Genomic DNA, 21,507 nt, shown 5'->3' on the forward strand with positions numbered 1-21,507 from the left:
TATAGGTTTTTGGTTAATGGGGATTTGTGGGCGCGCCAGTAGTAGCCCATCTACGCAATCGATCCTTTTTTGGCAAAGAACGCGTATACCAAGAGGAAGAGGCATAAAGATACCTCAAATTTTACTCAAGTTACAGCTTACACAGATAGACGAACAGGCAGACAGTCACTCGGATTTGAGATCGCCTTTTCAACCTGATCATTTATATTTATTTAGGTAAACATAACTATTATACTCTGTGGCAACATGTTGCAAGAGTATCAATATACAAAATCGGACAATACATCAGGCGCCAAATATTATAACTTATGTACTCTATGAATACTCTATATTTCAATGTTCTTCGATGCCTTTAATTGCATAATAACGAATATTTTTAGCACATTTTAACTGCATAACAATTTAAAAATTCTTGGCAATTTTGCACTATTTCAATAATAGCAAAGCTTAAAATAATGAAATAATTTTCTCAAGGTCAATTGCATGTCTTAAACACTATAATTTCAATTGCCATGCGCCTTCAAAATTTCACAGAAATAGCCTCTCCTTTTAAATTGAAAGTCCTGAATTGCATTCTGAGTGCAATTTGCCTTTAAATTGAGTTAGCAATTGTCACCAGCTGCGTCAATTGAAATGTGATTTAATGACTACTTAGGGTTGCATACCGAGTGATTAATGCCCGCAATTACGTATACGACACGTATTACAATAAAAGATTTCACACACACACACACACGCAGTGAATTCGATACTCATCAAACACGACAAATATTGAAGAGAATTTCTCACTCCAAGCTATTTAAGTGGCATCAAGTGACCAGCTGGCAAGGAGTGCGCCAATATCCTCGAATGGAAGTGGAAGTAGCCAGAGCGCTTAGATAAATAATAACAAGCCGCAAAATAAGCAATCAGCCAATTGAGTTATTGAGCAATCATAAAATCAAACGCATACAAAGTGACGGTGTGAGTGAACGCAAACACTTTGTTAACCTCAGCTGGAGTTGTGGTGCCTGCCAACAACACTTGTAGTTACTCTTTGGTGTGTAGATATCCGCTAAAATTTCTGCCTCCACTTCGTTAGCACTTCTGCTTTGGAAACCGCGCAAATTCAAGTAAATATGGTCACCGCGGTCGTAGACAATCCGATGCTCTCAGTCAATGTGAAGCTGTGGCAGTTCCTCTCCGTGCTCTTTGCACGCGATTGGCGGCGCTGTGTCGCTTTAGTGGCACCCGTCTGCCTAATGAATGCAATGCAGTTCGTTTATTTGTATCAACAATGGGGTGATTTGTCCACTTTCATATTGAATACCTTCTTTGCGGTCTCCGTTTTCAACGCCTTGCTGCGTACGTGCCTTATTATTAAGAATCGAGATAAATTTGAAGCGCTGATGGAAGAATTGGTAACACTATACGACGATATACAAGTGAGTGTGAGTTATGGCGCGTAATTTATTTTTTCAGTTCGATTGTTTGCCTAAAATATAGTTTAAATGAAGAATGTGTTAAAATTTTTATTTTTATTTTGCGATTTTTCAGGATTCGGATGATGATTATGCGAAGAGCGTGCTGGCTGCAGCCACAAAAAGCGCACGAAATATTTCCATTTTCAATTTGTCAGCTTCGTTCTCCGATTTAATTGTGGCAATGGCATATCCACTTTTTCAGCAACAGAGAGGTAAGTAATTGGTGATTTAAGTAGTATAATAATAGCTTATGATGAATCAAGCTATTGAATGTCGGATCATTTAAGCTCATAGCTTGAATAGGAATTAAACTGTTGGCATAGGTTAGTGTCTATGACTACTGTGCATTCTTCGAAAAAATTGTTCAGATCACCTCTTAAGCAAGTGATAGAACGATATTGCTATCAAGCAATGAAATCGATGTCATAGGTTCGAAAGTAAACGGAGAGATCGACCTTTCTCGCTTCTTTTGTGCAAGGAACTTGAAACTAACTTGACTAACTGGACGAACAAATATGGACTGAATCTTCAGTAGATAGTGGTAAAATTCGGCTGACAAAAAGGTTTTAAGTGTTATCTTCGACAGTTATTGCTTCTTCACTCCCTTTACGACCGCTATTACTGTGAAGGTCAAGCGCTACAAGAAAATCTTCAAGTTGCCTCATGAAGAAAGGACAAAGAAATGTTGTTGAAAGCATACGAGTCAATCGACCCGCAATTCATAAATTACCCTGGACTAAAATAGTCGCCTGGATGTAGTGAAACGCAGACGAGAAAGCTTCAGACGTGTCAGAATACTGCACTGCATACAATTACAGGATTCCTCTTAATGCCTCCGGCTCAACATTTATGAATAATGAGGCCCGCATGCTTCCAGACAAGGAACATAACCAACTCCTTTCTGAGCAGTTTCTATTAGAATGTTTTCACATAAACCATTCCTTCAGTCGTTAGCGTGAAGCGAAGCCACCTTCTACTGACATCATGAAATCTTTCCTTGTTTACGACATTGCTACAAACTTTTGTCAATAACAATCAATACCTTCACCGACTCCCTCTCAATGAATGGCGTACTTGGAGTCAAACCACCATCCAACGCAGACAAAGAGATCTAGTCGCCCCGAGTACCCTTGCGCAACTTCGTGCTGGATACTGTCGCATGATTCCAAACAGTTCTTTGAATACCCAACGTGGAGTTCTCATCTAACACCCCTCTCCCAATGGTCCGACCCTTTCGTAACAGCACCTTTCCTGAACCTACTGTCAGATGATGTCGATGACAACCAACCTGAACCTTACCGCCTAAGCGGGGACTAGCTCGACAAACCGTCAACAATCAAAATCACGACAAAGATCTTTTTATGAGTGTATAAAACTTTACCCTACCCTAGGAGGTTGTGCGCCGAGTTTGATAGCCACCACATAGAAACCACTCCGAATGAAAAAGAAACAAAAGCAACGAATGAAAGACCCCAGGGGGCTAGGTCACGTTGTCCGGATGGAAAAGAACACTCCAGCTTTAAAAGTTTTCGACTCTGTACACGCCCGTGGAAGCAAAGGAAGAAAAAGACCTCGTCTGTGAAGCAGGGATCAGGTGGAGAAGGACCCAGCCTTACTTCTTCTCAATATTACCTATATCAAAATTGTTATTTATATAGAAATGATGTCATTTAAACTGAATATTTTATTATTCACAGTTCATCCTTTTGGCGTTGCATTACCCGGCATCGATGTCACACGCTCTCCACTCTATGAGCTCATCTATATCGGTCAATTATCTTTCCCGTTCACTCTGTCCAGCATGTATATGCCCTATGTAAGTTCATTCGCCACTTTCTCCATGTTCGGGAAGGCAGCACTACAGATATTACAAAATAACCTCAGAAATCTATGCGATAATATGAAAAGTAAAACTGAAGAAGAACTCTTCGAAATACTACGAAAGAATATCGCCTATCATGCGAGAATCGCTAGGTGAGCAAGATTTAACTAACATTTTCTTTATACTAAAACGATTTTGAAGCTATATTTCTAATGTTGTGCATATAAAATATAAAAAAAGAATATTTTAAATATTTTAATTTCAAAGATATGTGAGTGACTTCAATGAATTGGTTACCTATATGGTACTCATCGAATTTCTGCTCTTCAGTTGCGTTATTTGCTCGCTGCTCTTTTGCATCAATATTGTGAGTGCAGCTTAATACTTAAAAAATTATAATAAAATAATTTTCATTAACTATCTCTATTTGTTTGCAATTCATTAGACAACCTCCACGGCAGAGAAGATTTCCATTGTCATGTATATTGGCACAATGCTGTATGTGCTCTTCACCTATTACTGGCAAGCCAATGGAGTTTTAGAAATGGTATAATAGATTCATATTATTATACATGGTTGATAGCTAATTTTTATTTCTAATTGATTCCCCTTAGAGCCTCCTCGTCTCAGATGCGGCTTACGAAATGCAATGGTACAATTGTAGTCCACATTTCAAGAGAACTCTACTCATATTCATTGCACGCACGCAAAATCCGTTACAGGTGAGTATTGTTATGAAAAGCGTATCTAAAGTGGGACACTACTAACGACCCAAAGAGAGTATCTCTCTGAAATTTTTATGTTCCATATTTTTATCGTTTGTTAATTACTATATCATAGGATTTTTGATTTTTACAGATCCGCGTTGGTCAGATGCACCCAATGACAATGGAAGTATTTCAATCACTGCTTAATAACGCGTACTCCTATTTTACGCTTTTGCATAATCTTTATAATGATTAAAGCATTAATTATATTTATTTCAAAAATATACTAACATATTGTAGTAAAATATATATGAATTATATTATCAATTTTTCTATTCAGTCCACACTTGAAAGTATAACCGAATTTAAAATTATCCTGTTAAGTGCTTGAAGTTTGAGGGAGATACAAATATTGCAGTTTTTTCAGTGGTAAACACAGCAACTTTAAATTTAATGGAGAATGTTTCATTCATGTATTGAGCTGAATTTTCGATGCCTCGTTCGAGCTTTAAGGCATGAATCGAAGCGAAATTGGCCACATACACTTCAGACTTTACATGTCTTCATAGGACAAAGTCTAATAGTGTGGTATCACACGATCTTGGTGGCTAATCGACGACTCAAAACGTGAAATGAACAGCTCACCGAAGTGTTCTCTCAATAAATCCGTTGATTGATGCGATGAGTTGAAACCAACTGTCGCTAAGATCACAAGCTTCAATTTCGGCAATCAAATAGTTTTAGGTAATATTAATCGATGACTCCACTGGCCCACAAACCACATCAAACAACTGTTTTTTTCTGGATGAAATTTCAGCTCTTGAATGTCTTCAGGTTGCTCTTTGTCCTAAATGCGGCAATTTTGTTTGTTTACATACCAATTGAGTCAGAAATGGGACTCATCGATAAACAAAATTTTGTTCGAAAACGTTAAATCTTCTTCGAACTTTTCTAGAGCCCATAGATCAAAGCGATGTCGCTTGGGAAGGTCGAGCGGCTTCAGTTCTTGCACAAGCTGTATTTTGTGCGCTTTCAATCTAGGATCTTGACTTCCGAGATACCACGAACGGCGCCTTGTTTTGGCTCCACGAAACCGTAGTCAAGACTATAATATTCTAAGTTATATTCGATGAGTAAATTCTCGAAAAGACTGCACTTGCTAAGAGCTTCAACGTGTGCTAAGAACGGCCCTCATCAGCACCTCCGGTACACTACTGACTACACCAACAATAACACTTAATGTCTTGTAAAACATAGCCGTGAATATTGCCGGCAAATGTATTGCCACGAGGTAAGCTCAGTTAAGCTGGATTGATGAAAAATGGATCGTTCCGACGCACAGGTCATACGTGACTGCTTTTTCTCTGCTCACATACCTAAAAGAAAATGAGATGTTGAGAAATTGCTCGAGAAGAGACGCAATGAGCTTATTCTCGGTTGGGTTGAAGGTTGGAATGGAAGTTTTCCTTTAGAACCCGGACCATTGTAGTGCTTTACAGGCAGAAGTGGCCTCTATTAGGTAGCGGTAGAAGCACTGCTACGAAGTGCAGCCCCTTTCAGGGAGTTGAGCATTCATTCGGGCAGCAGAACGCTAATACTAGTGCTATGTTCGTTAACTGTGTGCTCAAAGCTAGTCATGGGGAGACAGCATGAGGGTATTTGATCATCAGACTCGTTTGGATGCCTGGTTACAGCGGAATCGCTGGGACGTGAGTTGAGGTTATTTTTGATAGGCTCAAAGCGTTTGGGGTTTTTCTAAGGGTCTTATGATCCATTTAAAGAAATTTTTTTAGGAAGTACAACAGTCCGCGGTTCTAAACAGTCTACATGAAATTTTTGTTTGACCTCTTAATCTTACCTAATTTAAATTGATTACATATAAATATTTTAATAAGATACTAAATATGACTATAATCCTTTCAAGATTTAGTCAAATAATGACTATTACATTCTTTCGCAACATTTTTTGAATGTAAAGCTTTTCCAACACCTGAGAATATTTTCCCGAATTTGATCTTTCCAATTTTCAAGAGCATAAAATGTTCATTTACACGGCACTTAAGCCTATCTTCCTTAGTTTAGCTTGAGTACCCCTCAAACGTCTTCTTGAGACTCTAAGAAAGCTTTTATATATACATTCGGAGGTCTAACATTGTCTGGCGAGTGACAAATGCCGTTATAATAATTTTACATTTTACCTTTACCGAAATCCCAGTGGCAGTCTTTCATTCAAATTACTTATCCACTGCTGCCGCCACTTAATTGTTTGATTGAGTGAAAATTTGTTCGATAACTAATATTATGTACTGGACAGACGCAAGTTTCTTATTCTTCTTAACACAGTATCTGCGTTTGAGCAGTTTTGTCATAACAGTCTAAGAACAAAGCCACCAAATATTTTACTAAAAACATAAAATGCTACAAAGCTATTAGGTTGCTAATTAGTGGGATGGACTCTTCTTGCAAAAGCTTCCGCATTCAGCATACATCTGTGATGTTCCAAGCCACATTTTACAACATTTACAAACACACGCTTGAGCATATGTGTATAATAGACATATTATCAGAGAAGCCGACTGCACTATCTGGTTTTCCTTGTCTGCACGCATAATTTTTACGACCGCAACGAAATTGGTAGGTGCAGAGTTTATCGCTCACTTAATTGGCAATAATTATAAGATAAATTTCTAAACAAAAAATCGGCTGATATATGCTTGCTAAGGTATTTGTATAAATTTTATATGAGATATACAAGTATACCACAAAAATTATCGAACAAAACAGAACTTTTTTTGAAAAAAAGTAATTGTTGGCAAAAGAATTCAGTTCATTCTTAAATTAGCAACTATAATAACACTTTGCGGTGGCAAATATAGTTTATTTTTTAATCAGTGAACTAATTAAGAGACTATGCCCAACATCTCGCAATTGCTTCTCACTTATTAGTTGCGGTAATATTGGTTTATTATCCTCATACTGAAAAGCGCTAAACTTTGTTATATTTAGAAGTAAGTATGTATGTCAGCGTACATAAACTCTCTCGTCTATTTTTGCCTATAAAATCGGTTTTACGATCGCCAGGCACCACGTCGTCTCATCAATGCGGTTAACTGATTTACTTGTGTCTACTAAATATTGTATTCAGCAAAAGCCAGCGAAAGCCGCCCATAAACCCACAATGCGTCTCGATAGCTGCAAATGAGTAGAATAATGCCGTACAAGCAAGAACGCAGTCAGGTTTTTCCAACACAATACGCCAGTGGCTTCACTTGTCTCGTATGTCTTTATGCCGCTTTGCTTGCCAGTTTTATATTTATCATTTTATGGCAGAATTATAATGATGCCGGCAACTTTGTTGCATTCTGTGGCTGCAACAGCTTCTATATTTTCTTCTATTCATCAATTTCATCAACTGACTTGTTCTTTTTGTGCCTTTGAAATGCCGTTTTGTAGTTTTTACTGACGAAGGGTTATAGCTTGAAACTTTGATTTATCGTTGTGTTAAATAATCGACTTAAAATACCTTACAATAACTGTATTATAAAACCTAGGCAACAGGAAGAGAGGCAGAAAGAAACCCGTTACAATTTCACACACAAAACTCAAAAATGTTCTTTTGTGGTCGAGCACAGGAAAGCCATTTTCTTCTTTACTGGCGTAGACATCGCTTGCTTGGTCTTAGCCGAATTAACAACAGCGCGCCAGTCGTTTCTTTATATCGCACTGCGGCACCAATTGAAGATTCCAAGCGAAGCCAGATTTTCCACCTGGTCTTTATAACGAAGAGGTGGTGTTTCTGTTTCTTTGCTTCTCCCGGCGGGCACTGAGTCGAATACTTTCAGTGCGGAAGTGTTTTCATCCAATCGGTTGACATGATCTAAGCAGCGTAGCCGCAGTCTCTTATTTCGCAGAACTATGTCAATGCTGTCGTATATCTCGCTCAGCTCGTCGTTCCATCGACTGCGATAGTCGCCAGTTCTTCCGTAGAACCTTTCTCTCGTAAACTCGTAACGTCGACTCATCAGATTTTGTCATCGTCCATGTCTCTGCACAATATAGCAGGACGGGAATAATGAGAAACTTATAAAGTTCGATTTTTGTTCGTCGAGGGAGGATTTTACAGGGTTTGTCCGGAAAGTAATAGGACTGATTTGTCTCCGTCGGTACTATACTTCGGAGCGTGCAGCTATCGACTGAATTCGGTAGAAGGCGTTCCTAGTTAACGAACGAGTGGCTGGTCAGTTGTCTCCGAGCACGTAGAGAGTCAGGACCAACACTTTCGCGTGACGTGTTTCTGTGAGTAGCAAAGCGTTCGTTAGAGCAGAGTTGCGCGTGAACAAATCCAAAGTGAAAATGATGCACATTGACATCAAAGGTATCGTCCACCATAAATTTGTTCCTCCTGGACAAACCGTCAACGCCAATTTTTACGTGCAAATAGTCAAGAGACTCAAACGAAGGGACGGCCTCACATTAACGCCCCGGTTCACATCGCCTTTCTTGCGAATAGCTACCTAACCAAGGCCGGCATCCCAACGCTTTCGCAGCTGCCCTACAGCCCAGATATTGCCCAGAGACTTTTTTGTTTCCTTCCCAAAAAGGCCGATGAAAGGCAAGCATTTTGAGACGACAGAAGGCATCACCTCGGCGGTCAAGACTGTCCGGATAATGCCTTCTGTGTCGCCTTCAATGCTAGACACAGAAGAAGCCTATCTTGAAAGTATTTAAAGAATTGTAACGATTGGTTCAATCAATTTTTTTTAAATCGACTCAGTCATATTAGTTTCCGGACAAACCCTGTACTTCTCAATTCACTACTCAGTTCTAAGTAGCACCTGTTGGCAAGAGTTATTCTGCCTGTTGTTGATGTTAATCCTGGTTCCAAGATACTCGAAATTATCTACGACTTTGAAATTTGGACTGTCAACAGTGACGTGGGCGCCACGTCGCGAGTGCGACGATTGTTTGTTTGATAACTGGAGATATTTTGTCTTGTCCTCGTCCACCAGCAGACCCATTTGCTTCGCTACGAGTACAACCTCTATCCATCTACCTATCTATTAATCGGCTTAACTCAATCTGGAAGATATTTACGTAATAAAAAATGTTGCCGCTGCCAAAATATTTATTTTTTTTAATAACATCATTTGATGGTCACAAAAAAGATTATAGTCAACGATACATAAGCAAAGTTCTATTTAGATTTCTCTTTCCGACAGATTCTGGTCATTATGAGATTTTTCTGTTCCAGAAACACAAACTACCACTCCAAAGAACAAGTTCTTATTTGACTCACCTTTTTAAGATGCATCTTAAAGAGCTATTAGCTCTCTCTCCCAAGACTTACAACCAAAATATGTAAAGTTGGATTAAACGTTGACTGTATGGATTTTAAAGGAACTGAGCTCTCAACCTTAAGCAAAATTTGTATTAAAAACAGAAAATCTGTTTTTATTTTTTTTAATATTCCGGCTTAATTTTGATGTTATAGCACAGAACTAAATAAGTGTAAAGCCAAGTTGAAATTTAAATAAAATTTAAAATTGCTGAAAAAATTCACATAATTCCACTGATAATTACGATTAATCTGCAAAATGGCCAATCACTGCGGACTAAGCTTCAGGACAATTGTGTAAATACTCGATGACAGATCTGACAAATAAAAAGCGAAAACCCCCACGCTTTTCCCTTTCAATGCGAGAAAATGCCAACATGTGGCGCTGGTGATAGGCATAAGCCGTAAACAACTACAGTAATGTGCACAATAATAATAACAATAAAAGTAGGCAAAACTACAAAAAAAAGCTGTCTCTGGTTGCATGTGTGTAAGTGTAGGAGAAAAAAATAAAAATGTAGTATAAAAGTAAGCGCATGAGTTGGCATGTAACGGTAAAATCGGCAACGTACAATAAAATTCCGCATTAATGCCACTTACTCGAGCGTTATACCGCAAAAAGCACAAAGGCAAATACAACAAGCAAACATATACGCATCATACACACATACACACACATATAGACGGCTCATCCATACATTCATAAATAGGGATGTAAACTGTCACAAGCACAGTCGGCGGGCGGGTTGCTGGTCAATCACATTTCGCTAACAACAATGGCGCAGGATAACAGGACAACAGCACGACAGGACAGCCGCGCCACGATGTGATGTTGTTGGTGGATGGCTCTGCTGGTTGCCAAACGCTGGTGTGTGAGATAGATATTTTCTGCAAACATTTGCACAAAAACCGGCATAGAGCAGAAGGCAAAAGCACAATAAGCGAGTGGGAAGTATGGTGACAGCAGCGGACACACGCGGTCGCTTTGTAAACAATACTTATCAACTTTAGGTTGGTCCTTAAAACGTTAAATGGCGAATATTTATATGATAGACCATCACAGTCGGGAATGTTATTATAAAAGAGGGTATATCGTCCGAGGCTGTTGTTTCCTTTTTTTTGGAGACGTTTTTTACGTGGCGGGTCCCAAACCCAGCGCACGTTCGATACCGAAAGATGTTCCCTCTCGTACGACTTCTTCAAGCTACCGAAATTTTTCGAGATGCAGAACTAAATAGAGAAGGTACCATCTTTTAAAAAAGTGTACAGCTGATGGCGTATGTTGATGATATTGATATCATTGGCCTCAACAACCGCGCCGTTAATTCTACTTTCTCCAGAATGGATAAAGAAGCGAAGCAAATGGATCTGGTTGTGAACGAAGGCAAAACGAAATATCTCCTGTCATCAAACAAACAGTTGTCACACTCGCGACTTGGCTGTCACGTCACTTTTGGCAGTCATAACTTCGAAGTCTTAGATAATTTAGTTGGAAGCAGCATTAACATCAACAACTCTTTCCAACAGGTCCTACTTCGGAATCAGTCAAACTCACTCAAGTCACTCATCACACCCTTCCTGCTACAAATTCGTCCATGCCGAAGACAACTTCTGATGGGTCGGCGTTACGAGTTTTCGAGAAAAAGATTCTGCGGAAGATTTATGGTCTTTTCAGCATGGACAACGGCGAATACCGCAGTACCGATGAATTGTACGAGATATACGATGATTTTGACATAGTTCAGCGAATTAAGAGGCTGGCAAAATCATGTCGTCCGAATGGATGAAAACGTTCCATCTCTAAAAGTATTCGGCGCAGTACCCGCGGGAAGAAGCAGAGGAAAAGAAAAACCTCCCCTCCATTGGAAGGACCTGGCTAATCTCCAGTTGGCACCAAACAGCGAAAAGGAAGAACGACTGACCCGCCGTTGTATATTCGTCTATACCGCGTAAGCGATTGCTACGTAATTTTTAGACATACGATTTTCAAAAATAACGGTGTAGCCAAGAACAATGAACGCAGTGGACGCCCAAAAGAGGTTGTAACTGACGAAAACATCAAAAAAGTCCGCAAAATAGTTTTGGTTGACCCAAAAGTGGAGGTGTTCGAGATAGCAGGTACTCTAAAGATATCAACAGAATGTGTATATATTTATAATATGAGAATATATAATATTTGGGTATGAAAAAGCTCATTGAAAAGTGGATGCGAGCTCACTTTTGAGGAAAAACAACGACGAGTTGATGATTCGGAGCAGTGTCTGAGTATTCAAGCGTAATAAACCCCTGTTTTTACGTCGATATGTGACAATGGATAAAACATGACTTCATCATTCCACTCCGAGATCCAATCGACAGTCATCTGAGTAGACTGCACAATATGAACCCACTCCAAAGGGTGGAAAAACGTAACAGTCGGCTGACAAAGTATGGGTCTGTATTTTGGGGTGCGCATGGAATACCTTTTTTGACTATCTTGAAAAAATAACGTCCATAATCAGCGACTATTGCTTATCGTTATTAGAAAATGATGGCAAAAATCAATTAAATGGGCTTCGAATAGCTTCCGCATCCACCGTATTCCATACCTGGCCCCCAACGACCATTACCTAGTCTCAGATCTTAAAGTATGCTCACTGACAAGAAATTTCGTTCAATGAAGAGGTGATCCCCGGAACTCAGCCAAATTTTGTAGTAAAGGACAAATCGTACTACAAAAATGGTATGAAAAAGTTGAAGGACCACTATAATTAGTGTATCACCTTTGAAGAGGGTATGTAAAATGTAAAATAAAAACAAAAAATGAATTTCGCAAAAAATATTTTTTGCTACGATAGCCTGAGAACTTTTAAATTGACACGTTATGTTACGAATAACGTCCCGAATAATCTGTCCCAAGACATCAATCGTCTCGGACTTATCTGCATAAACAAGCGACTTCACATAACCCATCAAAAATTAATCTTAAGATGCTGAAGGCCACGCCACAGGCACACGACGCGAGATAATGCTTTCACGAAAAGTTGGCTTGACTATGTGGCTTGTAGCGCTATCCTATTGGAGCCGTAGGTCGTCCACATCAATATGCTCTAATTAAGGCAAGAAAAAATCATTAATCATGGCTCTGTAGCACGTTGACTGAAATATTATGATCAGCTTTATTTTTGAAGAAATATGGACCAATCATTCCCTCTGCCAATAGAACACACCTAACAGTGACTTCTTGAAGTACGGAATACAATGGAAAAATTTAGTTTATTAACGCACTCATTCAACCAAAAGTTACCACCGTTGAACAAAATCTTCTTGTAAAATCGGGATCGGAGGCTATCTTGCTTTGAGCCCATTCAGCGAACTTGCGACGGACTTGTTCAGCAACAATACTTGCGCAAGTTTATAAATCCACTCACCAAGATAATTCCGTAAAATCTTCCATAAAGTGGATGGACACAGCTCTAATCGTTGCGCGTGAGAGCGGATGGACTTATTCCTACCTTCTTAGATAGTCTGATCCCCAACGCCACTATACCGCGTCTGCTGGACGTTTATATCCAGCGAATGTTGGACGCAGCATGCGATAGGTCGTACAAATCGAACCATTATTTTGGTAATAAAGGGTGATTTTTTAAGAGCTTGATAACTTTTTTAAAAAAAAAAAACGCATAAAATTTGCAAAATCTCATCGGTTCTTTATTTGAAACGTTAGATTGGTTCATGACATTTACTTTTTGAAGATAATTTCATTTAAATGTTGACCGCGGCTGCGTCTTAGGTGGTCCATTCGGAAAGTCCAATTTTGGGCAACTTTTTCGAGCATTTCGGCCGGAATAGCCCGAATTTCTTCGGAAATGTTGTCTTCCAAAGCTGGAATAGTTGCTGGCTTATTTCTGTAGACTTTAGACTTGACGTAGCCCCACAAAAAATAGTCTAAAGGCGTTAAATCGCATGATCTTGGTGGCCAACTTACGGGTCCATTTCTTGAGATGAATTGTTGTCCGAAGTTTTCCCTCAAAATGGCCATAGAATCGCGAGCTGTGTGGCATGTAGCGCCATCTTGTTGAAACCACATGTCAACCAAGTTCAGTTCTTCCATTTTTGGCAACAAAAAGTTTGTTAGCATCGAACGATAGCGATCGCCATTCACCGTAACGTTGCGTCCAACAGCATCTTTGAAAAAATACGGTCCAATGATTCCACCAGCGTACAAACCACACCAAACAGTGCATTTTTCGGGATGCATGGGCAGTTCTTGAACGGCTTCTGGTTGCTCTTCACCCCAAATGCGGCAATTTTGCTTATTTACGTAGCCATTCAACCAGAAATGAGCCTCATCGCTGAACAAAATTTGTCGGACGTAAAGCGCGAAACACATTTCGAACCGAACACTGATTTTGGTAATAAAATTCAATGATTTGCAAGCGTTGCTCGTTAGTAAGTCTATTCATGATGAAATGTCAAAGCATACTGAGCATCTTTCTCTTTGACACCATGTCTGAAATCCCACGTGATCTGTCAAATACTAATGCATGAAAATCCTAACCTCAAAAAAATCACCCGTTATATAGGTTGGGCCATATAAAATTTTAAATTTCGAAGATAGGGCGTAAAAGATTAAGTGTTTGCTGTATGGCACGTAGCGCCGTCCTACTGGACCCAATGTTGTTCAAGTCTTCCTCTTCAATCTGCTTGAAGAAAAATTCGGTTAACATTGCCAGATATCGCTTCATTCATCATATCATATCATATCCTCATTTTCGAAGAAAAATAGGCCGATGATTCGTGCTGGGTGCATTGGCTTCTCGATGATTACGTGCGGGTTTTCTGTGCCCCAAATGCGACAATTCTGCTTGTTAACGTAACCTTCGAGGTGGAAATGAGCCTCGTCCGATTCCGATTTTTCGGTAAAATTTACCATCCTCGGACAAACGATCTTCTGCCCAATCTGCGAACTGTAGAATAGAGAATAGCGACCCATTTCGTAAATTTTAGACTTTTTACTGAATATCTGTCACTTTCCGACTGGTATTTGACGTCTCCAATGTCGAAATATAGATAATTCAAATTTAAGACGTTAGATGGTCCACCCTTTATTTGCAAGATTTGCACACGTTGTTCGGGAGTAAGCAGTACTCTTCATCTAAGAGTATTGTCAGCACTATATAGGGTGCATTTTTAGATGTTTAGTATTTCTTAGAAGGAGGGAGAAATGACTTCAAATCAGCCAGCCATTAGACACCTAATCGATGGACCAGCGGATTCATGTGTTGACCGGGATGTGTTATGTAGCTAAATGCACCTACTATGAAGTAGATTTAAGAATGGTAACATCTCAATAAAATATTATATTTAATACAGTAAACAACGCGAATTACTGTTACTCCAATTAGGGAAAGCTATTTGTAATATATTTTTCTGCTTTCGCGTGGAAACCCATACAGTAAAAAGATTAGTCGCTTTCATCAAAACTTAGCGGCAGTGCTTGAGATAGTACGTATGTATGTATGATTAATAATCGGGAAATTTACTACATTACCGCATTTAATACAATTTCATTTGAATAAAACATACAAGTTGTATATTTGATTTCTTCTTACTGATACCGAGAAATTCCGCAATTGTATGACTCTTATGAAAATTGAATGGGAATGGGAAAATTTATCAAAGTGGCTAAGCAACACTATTGAATTTGAATATCTGTACTCTGTTAACATATGTATATACATAATTTCTATACACATATTTGTATAAGCTTTAATATACCACTTACTTATAAGGAAAAATTATGAAATTGGTTAATCCAAAAAAGCTCAATCAACTAATCAAATTAGTAATCACTTTTATGCTTTGGAAAGTCATATACTTGGAAACCATACTTCAATTAAATGTTTGGATATTGATTATTTAAAACTTGAATTTCTAATATAGTTATATAATATAAGGGCTACCCTAACATTTACACTGCTATGCATGAATGTACTGCAAAATGTAATGAAATGTTGTTGTTGTTGTTATGAAAAAAGTAAAAGCAAATAATGTCAGCCACAGATGGCCACCGTTTATGCTGGCCGATGGCTTTTGTTTATTCACTGAAATGACCATTCGCTTTGGCCTTTCGCCGCTTTGGGTCGGTCCAGTTGAGTTTCGTTTGTGCGATTTCAGCATTCGAACGCAATAAATCATTCACCAATTGGAGGTGCTTAACGTTGGCGGCAACATTGGAAGGAGCGGAGTGTGCCGCCGTGTCAATTTTGGGAGCAGTTATGCCAAAAATGCAATTTTGAATATGCAACACATGGCCAAAAAATTATTTATGCTGTCTAACTAAAGAATTATTAAATATTTGTACATACATACACATGTATAGATGCCAAAAATATGATAGATATATTTGTTTATATAGTAAATAGGACTTTTTCACCAAAACTCCTTGGTGAGGTTCGTATGAGAATATATGAATCTATACCCCATATTCCCTTAATGGGTGTAATCGTCAAAATTCAAATCATAAGTAATATATTGTATAATAATTATCGAAGCTTAGGATGAAAGAGCCATGAGAGAAAAGTTTTCTGAGCGTCATTCACTTGAGAATGACCCGAATATATTCTTTTACATATGGCTCAAGAAGCTCACGACTTCCGTTCGTATCCTCTGGTTAGCTGAGAAACATCCCTTTGAAGACGTGCTATAGTGAGAAGGCGAATGATCCCTCCCAAGGGTTATGCGCTGAGTTTGAGAACCGCCTGGTAAAAAAATGAAAATGAAAAGAAGAACTGATAACGTCGGATTCTTTGTAGAATATGGTTGGACGAAGGCAGGCCCGACGATTGGAATTTAAGTGTGCTCTGCCCAATCCACAACAAGGGAGACCCCACAATCTGCGCCAACAACCGTGGCATATAAGGTTCTATCAAGCGTAGAGTGTGAAAGACTGTAGCCCACCGTCAATAAACTGGTTGAATCTTATCAGTGTGGCTTTAGACTTGAAAAATCTACAATCGACCAAATTTTCACCATGCATCAAATCTTGGAAAAGACCCGTAAGATCGGCACCATTAAAATTCAACGCAAAATAACTTTTGCCAACGGGTACTCCCTCGGACAGAGTAGACAATGAAGAGGTAATGTCCTCTCTCGGAGCGAATACCAAACTCTATAAGAGTCATTACTACTCGGCGAAAATGATTTGAACGAGTTTTCGAGAAAGGCGGAAGATTTATGGTCCTTTACGCCTTCGCAACGGCGATTATCCCATTCAAAACACTCCTGCTCTGAGAGTATTCGACGCAGTATCCGACGGGAGAATCAGGGGAAGAGGAAGACTTCACTCCTTTAGAAAGACCAAGAGGAGAACTACACTTGGTATCTCGAATTGGCGCCAAATTTCGAAAAGAAGAAACGACTGGTAAGCTGTTTTTAACTCGGCTATAACCGCGAAGCGGTGTCTACGTCAATAAAGAGCTCCAAACTTCTAAAGAAATTTTCTAAAAACAGAATTTAATAAAAACGAAATTAAATCTGTAATCTCTTTATTGAATCACGAGCGCAGCCTTCATTTCATTTTTGTCATTTTATCCGTCACTTCATTAATATTGAAATCTTTCGGCAGATTGCAACCGATGGTAGTGATAACTTTAGACGCCACCGCAGAGCCCACGACAACACAATCCTTGAGTTTGTAGTTATTCAGGAAAGCATGTAAGAAACCGGCCACGAAAGAGTCACCCGCACCAGTTGTATCGACAACATTTGGAATTTTATCCACTTTACATTCACGATAAAATATTTTGCCCGGTTTATCCGATCCATACTCAACATTGCTTACGAGTATTACGCTATTCTTATCATTTGTTATAATCATAATGCGAGGACCGCAGTGATACTTAAATATCTTTCTGATCGCCTTCTCCGTATCGTTGCCGAAACCCATTCTATGGGCAAGTGCACAAAATTCATTGCCATTGCCAAAGATGAAGTACGCGGCGCATGCGTATGCCATGACATCTTCGAAGTTTTCGCGCACAATAAATTCGGCACTCAAATTGAGTGCCAACCAACGACGACCGCTGACATAGTTCTTAATCATATATTCGCACAACTTCTTACGACCCGGTATGATGAAGCCCTCCACATATATAAGTTGCTTACGTTCGGTTGGGCGCAAGAACTGCACCTCCTTCTCGGCTTGTTGCATAAGCTCCACACTAATGCTTTCCGAGGCGCCAATGTTCGCGTAAAGCGTTTCAGTGTGAGTATCCTTATTTATGATCGATAAACACTCGCCGGTCGGCAATTCTTTGTGTGTGAATAAACTATAAAGAAATATGGAAGCAATGTCAAATATACGCCATTAAATTTGGGAACATAAAAGTATTACCGCACATCGATGTCGTGTTCTTTGAAGTATTTGCGTAATTTCCTGCCAGCTTCATCGTCACCCACTAGGCCAATGAAGAGCGAATTGTTGCCCAATTGTTTCAGTAGTCGCACCGTATTGAGCGCTGAGCCACCAGGACTTTCCACACATTTTACCCTATACGGCGCGAAAATGATTAAAAAAGTGACGTCCACACAGTAAACGCTTACCTCTTGCATGCTTCCTTCTTTAGTTCTCTCAAAGACTTCACGTCCAAGATGCCTTTGGTATTTTCTATGACGTTAAATTTTTTCAATATTCCGATTTCACTGTTGGGCAGTCGCGCCGTGTGATCCAGCAAAATATGTCCAACAGACATGAATTTATATTGTCTAAAATGTAAGTTATTTGTAATAAGTGCCTATAAGGGAGCGGAACTCTCTCGACGAACATAGACCAAACTCTATAAATCACTCATTATTTCCGTCCTGATCTCTGTGATGAGACATGGACGCTGACAACATTTTATGAGTAGGCGTTACGAGCTTTCCAGAGAAAGATTATGTGGAAGATTTATGGTCCTTTGTACATTGGCAACGGCGAATATCGGTTCGATGGAACGATGAGCTGTACAACTCGGCTATAACCATAGAAGCGGTGTCTACGCCAGCAAAGAAGAAGGGAGCGGAACTGTAGTTTTATCGCAGAAAACTCCTGAAATCTTAATATTAAAGCCCCAAAGATTTTTCGCCCTTATGACGAAATTACAAAGGGAACCTAAAGAACCGATGGCACAACGACCGTGTTTTCGGCAAATATTTCATTAATTCAAGGAAAACCTGATGAAGACATATAGAGATCCAACTATTATAGGCACTTGAGACGGGATACAAGTTCTGTCAGTATCGGAGGAGATAAAGGCAACTAAGCGAGGAAATCAAGAGCTAATAAAAGCTAGGGCAGTGTTTAGGGTCAGTTTACAGTTGAAAAGTCTTCTCAGTATATATGTATTAACAAAGACCAGCGTTCTAAGCTCTCCAAGTGAGATCCCTTTTAGTATCAATCTCTTAACCTAACCACACACTTTTTGAGTTAAAAATAATTAGCACCCGTTATGGTTTGGGAACGATTATCTTTTCAACTCCTTGCTCAAAAACAACTATAATGTTACTAACTTCAAAATCGCCAAAATTTTTCATGTACTAACTTTGGAAGCTGTTTGTTTGTCGCAGCAGTACCTCCTTGGCTTTCGCTCTGAAATATTTCAGAAAAAGACTTTCAAATTAAATTGTTCGCACTTTAAAGAAAAACTTTCGATTTCTTTACTTTTTTATTTGCATCGCTGCTTAAAGACCGACAACGGATTTGCAGACCCCAGCACCATTTCTTAATACATCCAGCAATATTTCTTTGTACCCGTATTTGCTTGGACGCGGTGTTTACGATCCGGAGGCCTGTTATCATTTTAACGCTTCCAAAATTTCACATAAAATTTATTTATTAAAATTTTCCTAAAAGTTTCTGTGCATGGTTTAGCCAAAATGTGTTCAAAAAGTAAATATTTAAATTTTCTTTATGTTTTGTTTTGAAGTAACGACCGTAAATCGATTCCGTCAATGTGAAACTCATGTCATATAAATATATTTGTGAGGTATTTTTCGAACGATAACCCGGTAAGAATCGAAAGAAATTGAGCTACTTAATGGCAAGTAGGGCTTTCTTAACTTAAATCATACTTGAAATTATTTCTGAGATTATTTCAAAATAGACGTCTTATGGAACAAGTTTCTCGATGTAGATAATAGTTCCATGAGACTAACATTCCCTTCATTTGACTCAAAGTATAGACCATCTGAGACATAGCCGCGGCAACATTTGGAAGAAATAATTGTTGTCCTCGAGCTACTCAAGGTGATTAGCGTAAATCTGTGATTTAAGACTATTCTACGGATTGATAAATATAAGGTGCGTTCCAAAGTAAACAGGACTTTTTGAATCTAGCGCCCGCTGGTGGCGCTATCTATATGTCGACTAGTGCGTTAGAATTTGCTATATTTATCGATTGTTGTGAGAATTTCATGACATTTTATTGATTGGAAGTGAAAATATTGCGTTTTAAGTGTCAGTATGTTTGTTCATCGTGTGACTTCTTGTCTTTTCCGCCTCCTGATTCCAGTTGATTAACCCGATTCCAAGTATCTTTATCTGTTGGAAGCAGGTATAAAGTCGTTTGCCTGTTGAGTGTTGTTATTTAATGTTTGATGTGAGGGTCTCCGCCCATTGCTTAACAGGAAACATGACTTATAAGGTAGGTTTAAGATGCATGGAGTTTCAAACTCGGCTCCGCGACTCTTGACGATTCTGACCAATTCAATAGATTTTCGAAGTATGTTTACAAAACATCTCGCTATGTTTGGACACGAACTTTTTGGAACAAAATTTTCGATTTTAGAGTCTTTTTAGCATGAAACCCCTATTAAATTAGGTTACACGGTCCGACTATCTCAGACAAGTTCTAGGTAACATATGCATCAATGACCATCCAGCTAGCATGCGATGCTAGTAAGTGGTAACCTATCATTAGCCAACTTCAGTTCATTATGTATCGTTTTACGTGACTTGTGTATTTCCTGTACTCGTTGGTAGCCAAAATGCTGGCACTTCCGACAATCTTATCAACTATTTCGTTGCTCGTGAATACTTGTGGCCCGAAGCCGCTTTCTGGCAACCACTACATTTACTACCTCCCTGTTTCTAAGTGCATTCTCTGACAATGTGATACGATGTGAGATTATTGCCTTAAGTGCGGCTTGACAATCGACGGACTTGTTGATCTTCCTGTTGTTTCCTGCGTTGCTAGTTATCTCAGCAGCTTTCATTACCTCAAAAGACTTCGACCTGGATGATTCTGCAGTATTCCGTAAGCTTGAAGGGTCACCTCAGATACAACTTCGAGCAATACTCTCTTAGCCATTTTTGATTCGTATGTGTAGATGTGCAAAACCTCTGCTAATCGAAATATGTCCGAAGGTTCTTGTGAAGGATTAACTAATTTTGCTAATTTTTTTCAATCCATCATCAAAACTAGGCGCGAAATTTGAGCTCGAGGGCAAACGACCATTTTAAGGGGCATGACGCACGCTTACGAAGAAATAACCCCGACAGATACCAGTTAAAATCTCTTAGGAACATCAATTGTAATTACTTAAAATTTACCGACGCTAACCGAACATAAGACCTCCACCGCACTAGTAATTCCACACGGAGGTAATCGTTGGCGAACGTTAGTTCCGCAAGGTGATCGCAGCAGCTACCGCTCGCATCATCCACGCGAACTACACCCTAATTTCGCAGCCGAAGCAGCTGTTTTACGCGATCCTAATCCCTGTGATCGCCGAATAAGGGATCTCAATTTGGCAAATGGTAAATAAACACAAGCGGACAAAATGGATAGAGCACCTGAAGTCCTGCATCCTCTCCACCGGCCTGAGTAAGCTGTCAAGACTTTATTTAATACGAAGAGACCATATTAGAATTCAATGGCCATGCCTCTTCGGAACCGAATAAATGCGCGAGCATTTTTAGCCGGCAATTTACTCTGCGCCCTTTGATAGACAAAGCCAAAAGATGTTACCCGACAAATTGCACCACCGATGGGGATGTTCAGAGTGTCATCAACAAGGTAAAATCGACGAATCCATTGACCCTGATGAAATTAACATGCTGATGCTAAAGCACCAAAGCTCGAAGGAATCTAGCTACCTCAACGAAGTCCTCAACCTGTCGCTGACCACTCCTCAAATACCCAAAGTGTGGAAACTCGG

The 21,507-nt window shown here is 39.3% G+C and overlaps 2 protein-coding genes across 3 annotated transcripts in view; one reads left to right on the forward strand and one right to left on the reverse strand.

Moving 5' to 3' along the window:
* Positions 1–814: 814 nt before the first annotated feature.
* LOC105233676 (odorant receptor 43a) overlaps positions 815–21,507 on the forward strand; it is an 83,981-nt gene continuing 63,288 nt past the window's right edge. Inside the window, exons 1-7 of one of the 2 annotated variants that reach the window (XM_049450950.1) lie at positions 815–1,424; positions 1,537–1,675; positions 3,161–3,437; positions 3,553–3,652; positions 3,731–3,832; positions 3,900–4,007; positions 4,144–4,297. In XM_049450950.1, the coding sequence (XP_049306907.1) occupies positions 1,119–1,424; positions 1,537–1,675; positions 3,161–3,437; positions 3,553–3,652; positions 3,731–3,832; positions 3,900–4,007; positions 4,144–4,248 (1,137 nt within the window). In that variant the 5' untranslated portion in view covers positions 815–1,118 and the 3' untranslated portion in view covers positions 4,249–4,297. Of the gene's footprint in view, positions 1,425–1,536; positions 1,676–3,160; positions 3,438–3,552; positions 3,653–3,730; positions 3,833–3,899; positions 4,008–4,143; positions 4,298–21,507 lie in introns of those variants that run through there. The other variant, XM_049450951.1, reaches the window with a different exon arrangement.
* Positions 16,842–19,518, reverse strand: LOC105233658 (adenosine kinase). The gene is made up of 5 exons (XM_049450947.1): positions 19,010–19,518; positions 18,891–18,937; positions 17,914–18,075; positions 17,705–17,860; positions 16,842–17,639 (listed from the first exon to the last, which is right to left on the reverse strand). The coding sequence occupies exons 1-5, from the start codon at positions 19,145–19,147 to the stop codon at positions 16,880–16,882; spliced, it is 1,263 nt and encodes a 420-aa protein (XP_049306904.1). The 5' UTR covers positions 19,148–19,518; the 3' UTR covers positions 16,842–16,879.

The sequence above is a fragment of the Bactrocera dorsalis genome, chromosome 3 (assembly GCF_023373825.1).
Source record: "Bactrocera dorsalis isolate Fly_Bdor chromosome 3, ASM2337382v1, whole genome shotgun sequence".
NCBI lineage: Eukaryota > Metazoa > Arthropoda > Insecta > Diptera > Tephritidae > Bactrocera > Bactrocera dorsalis.

What these genes read in the sequence shown, in the direction of transcription:
- LOC105233658 (XM_049450947.1), bottom strand. Translation starts at nt 19,147, where the DNA reads ATGATAACAGGCCTCCGGATCGTAAACACCGCGTCCAAGCAAATACGG. An exon ending in ACAAACAAACAGCTTCCAAA is followed by an intron (nt 18,076 to 18,890) that starts GTTAGTACATGA and finishes CTTACATTTTAG; the next exon opens with ACAATATAAATTCATGTCTG. An exon ending in AAGAAGGAAGCATGCAAGAG is followed by an intron (nt 17,861 to 17,913) that starts GTAAGCGTTTAC and finishes CGCGCCGTATAG; the next exon opens with GGTAAAATGTGTGGAAAGTC.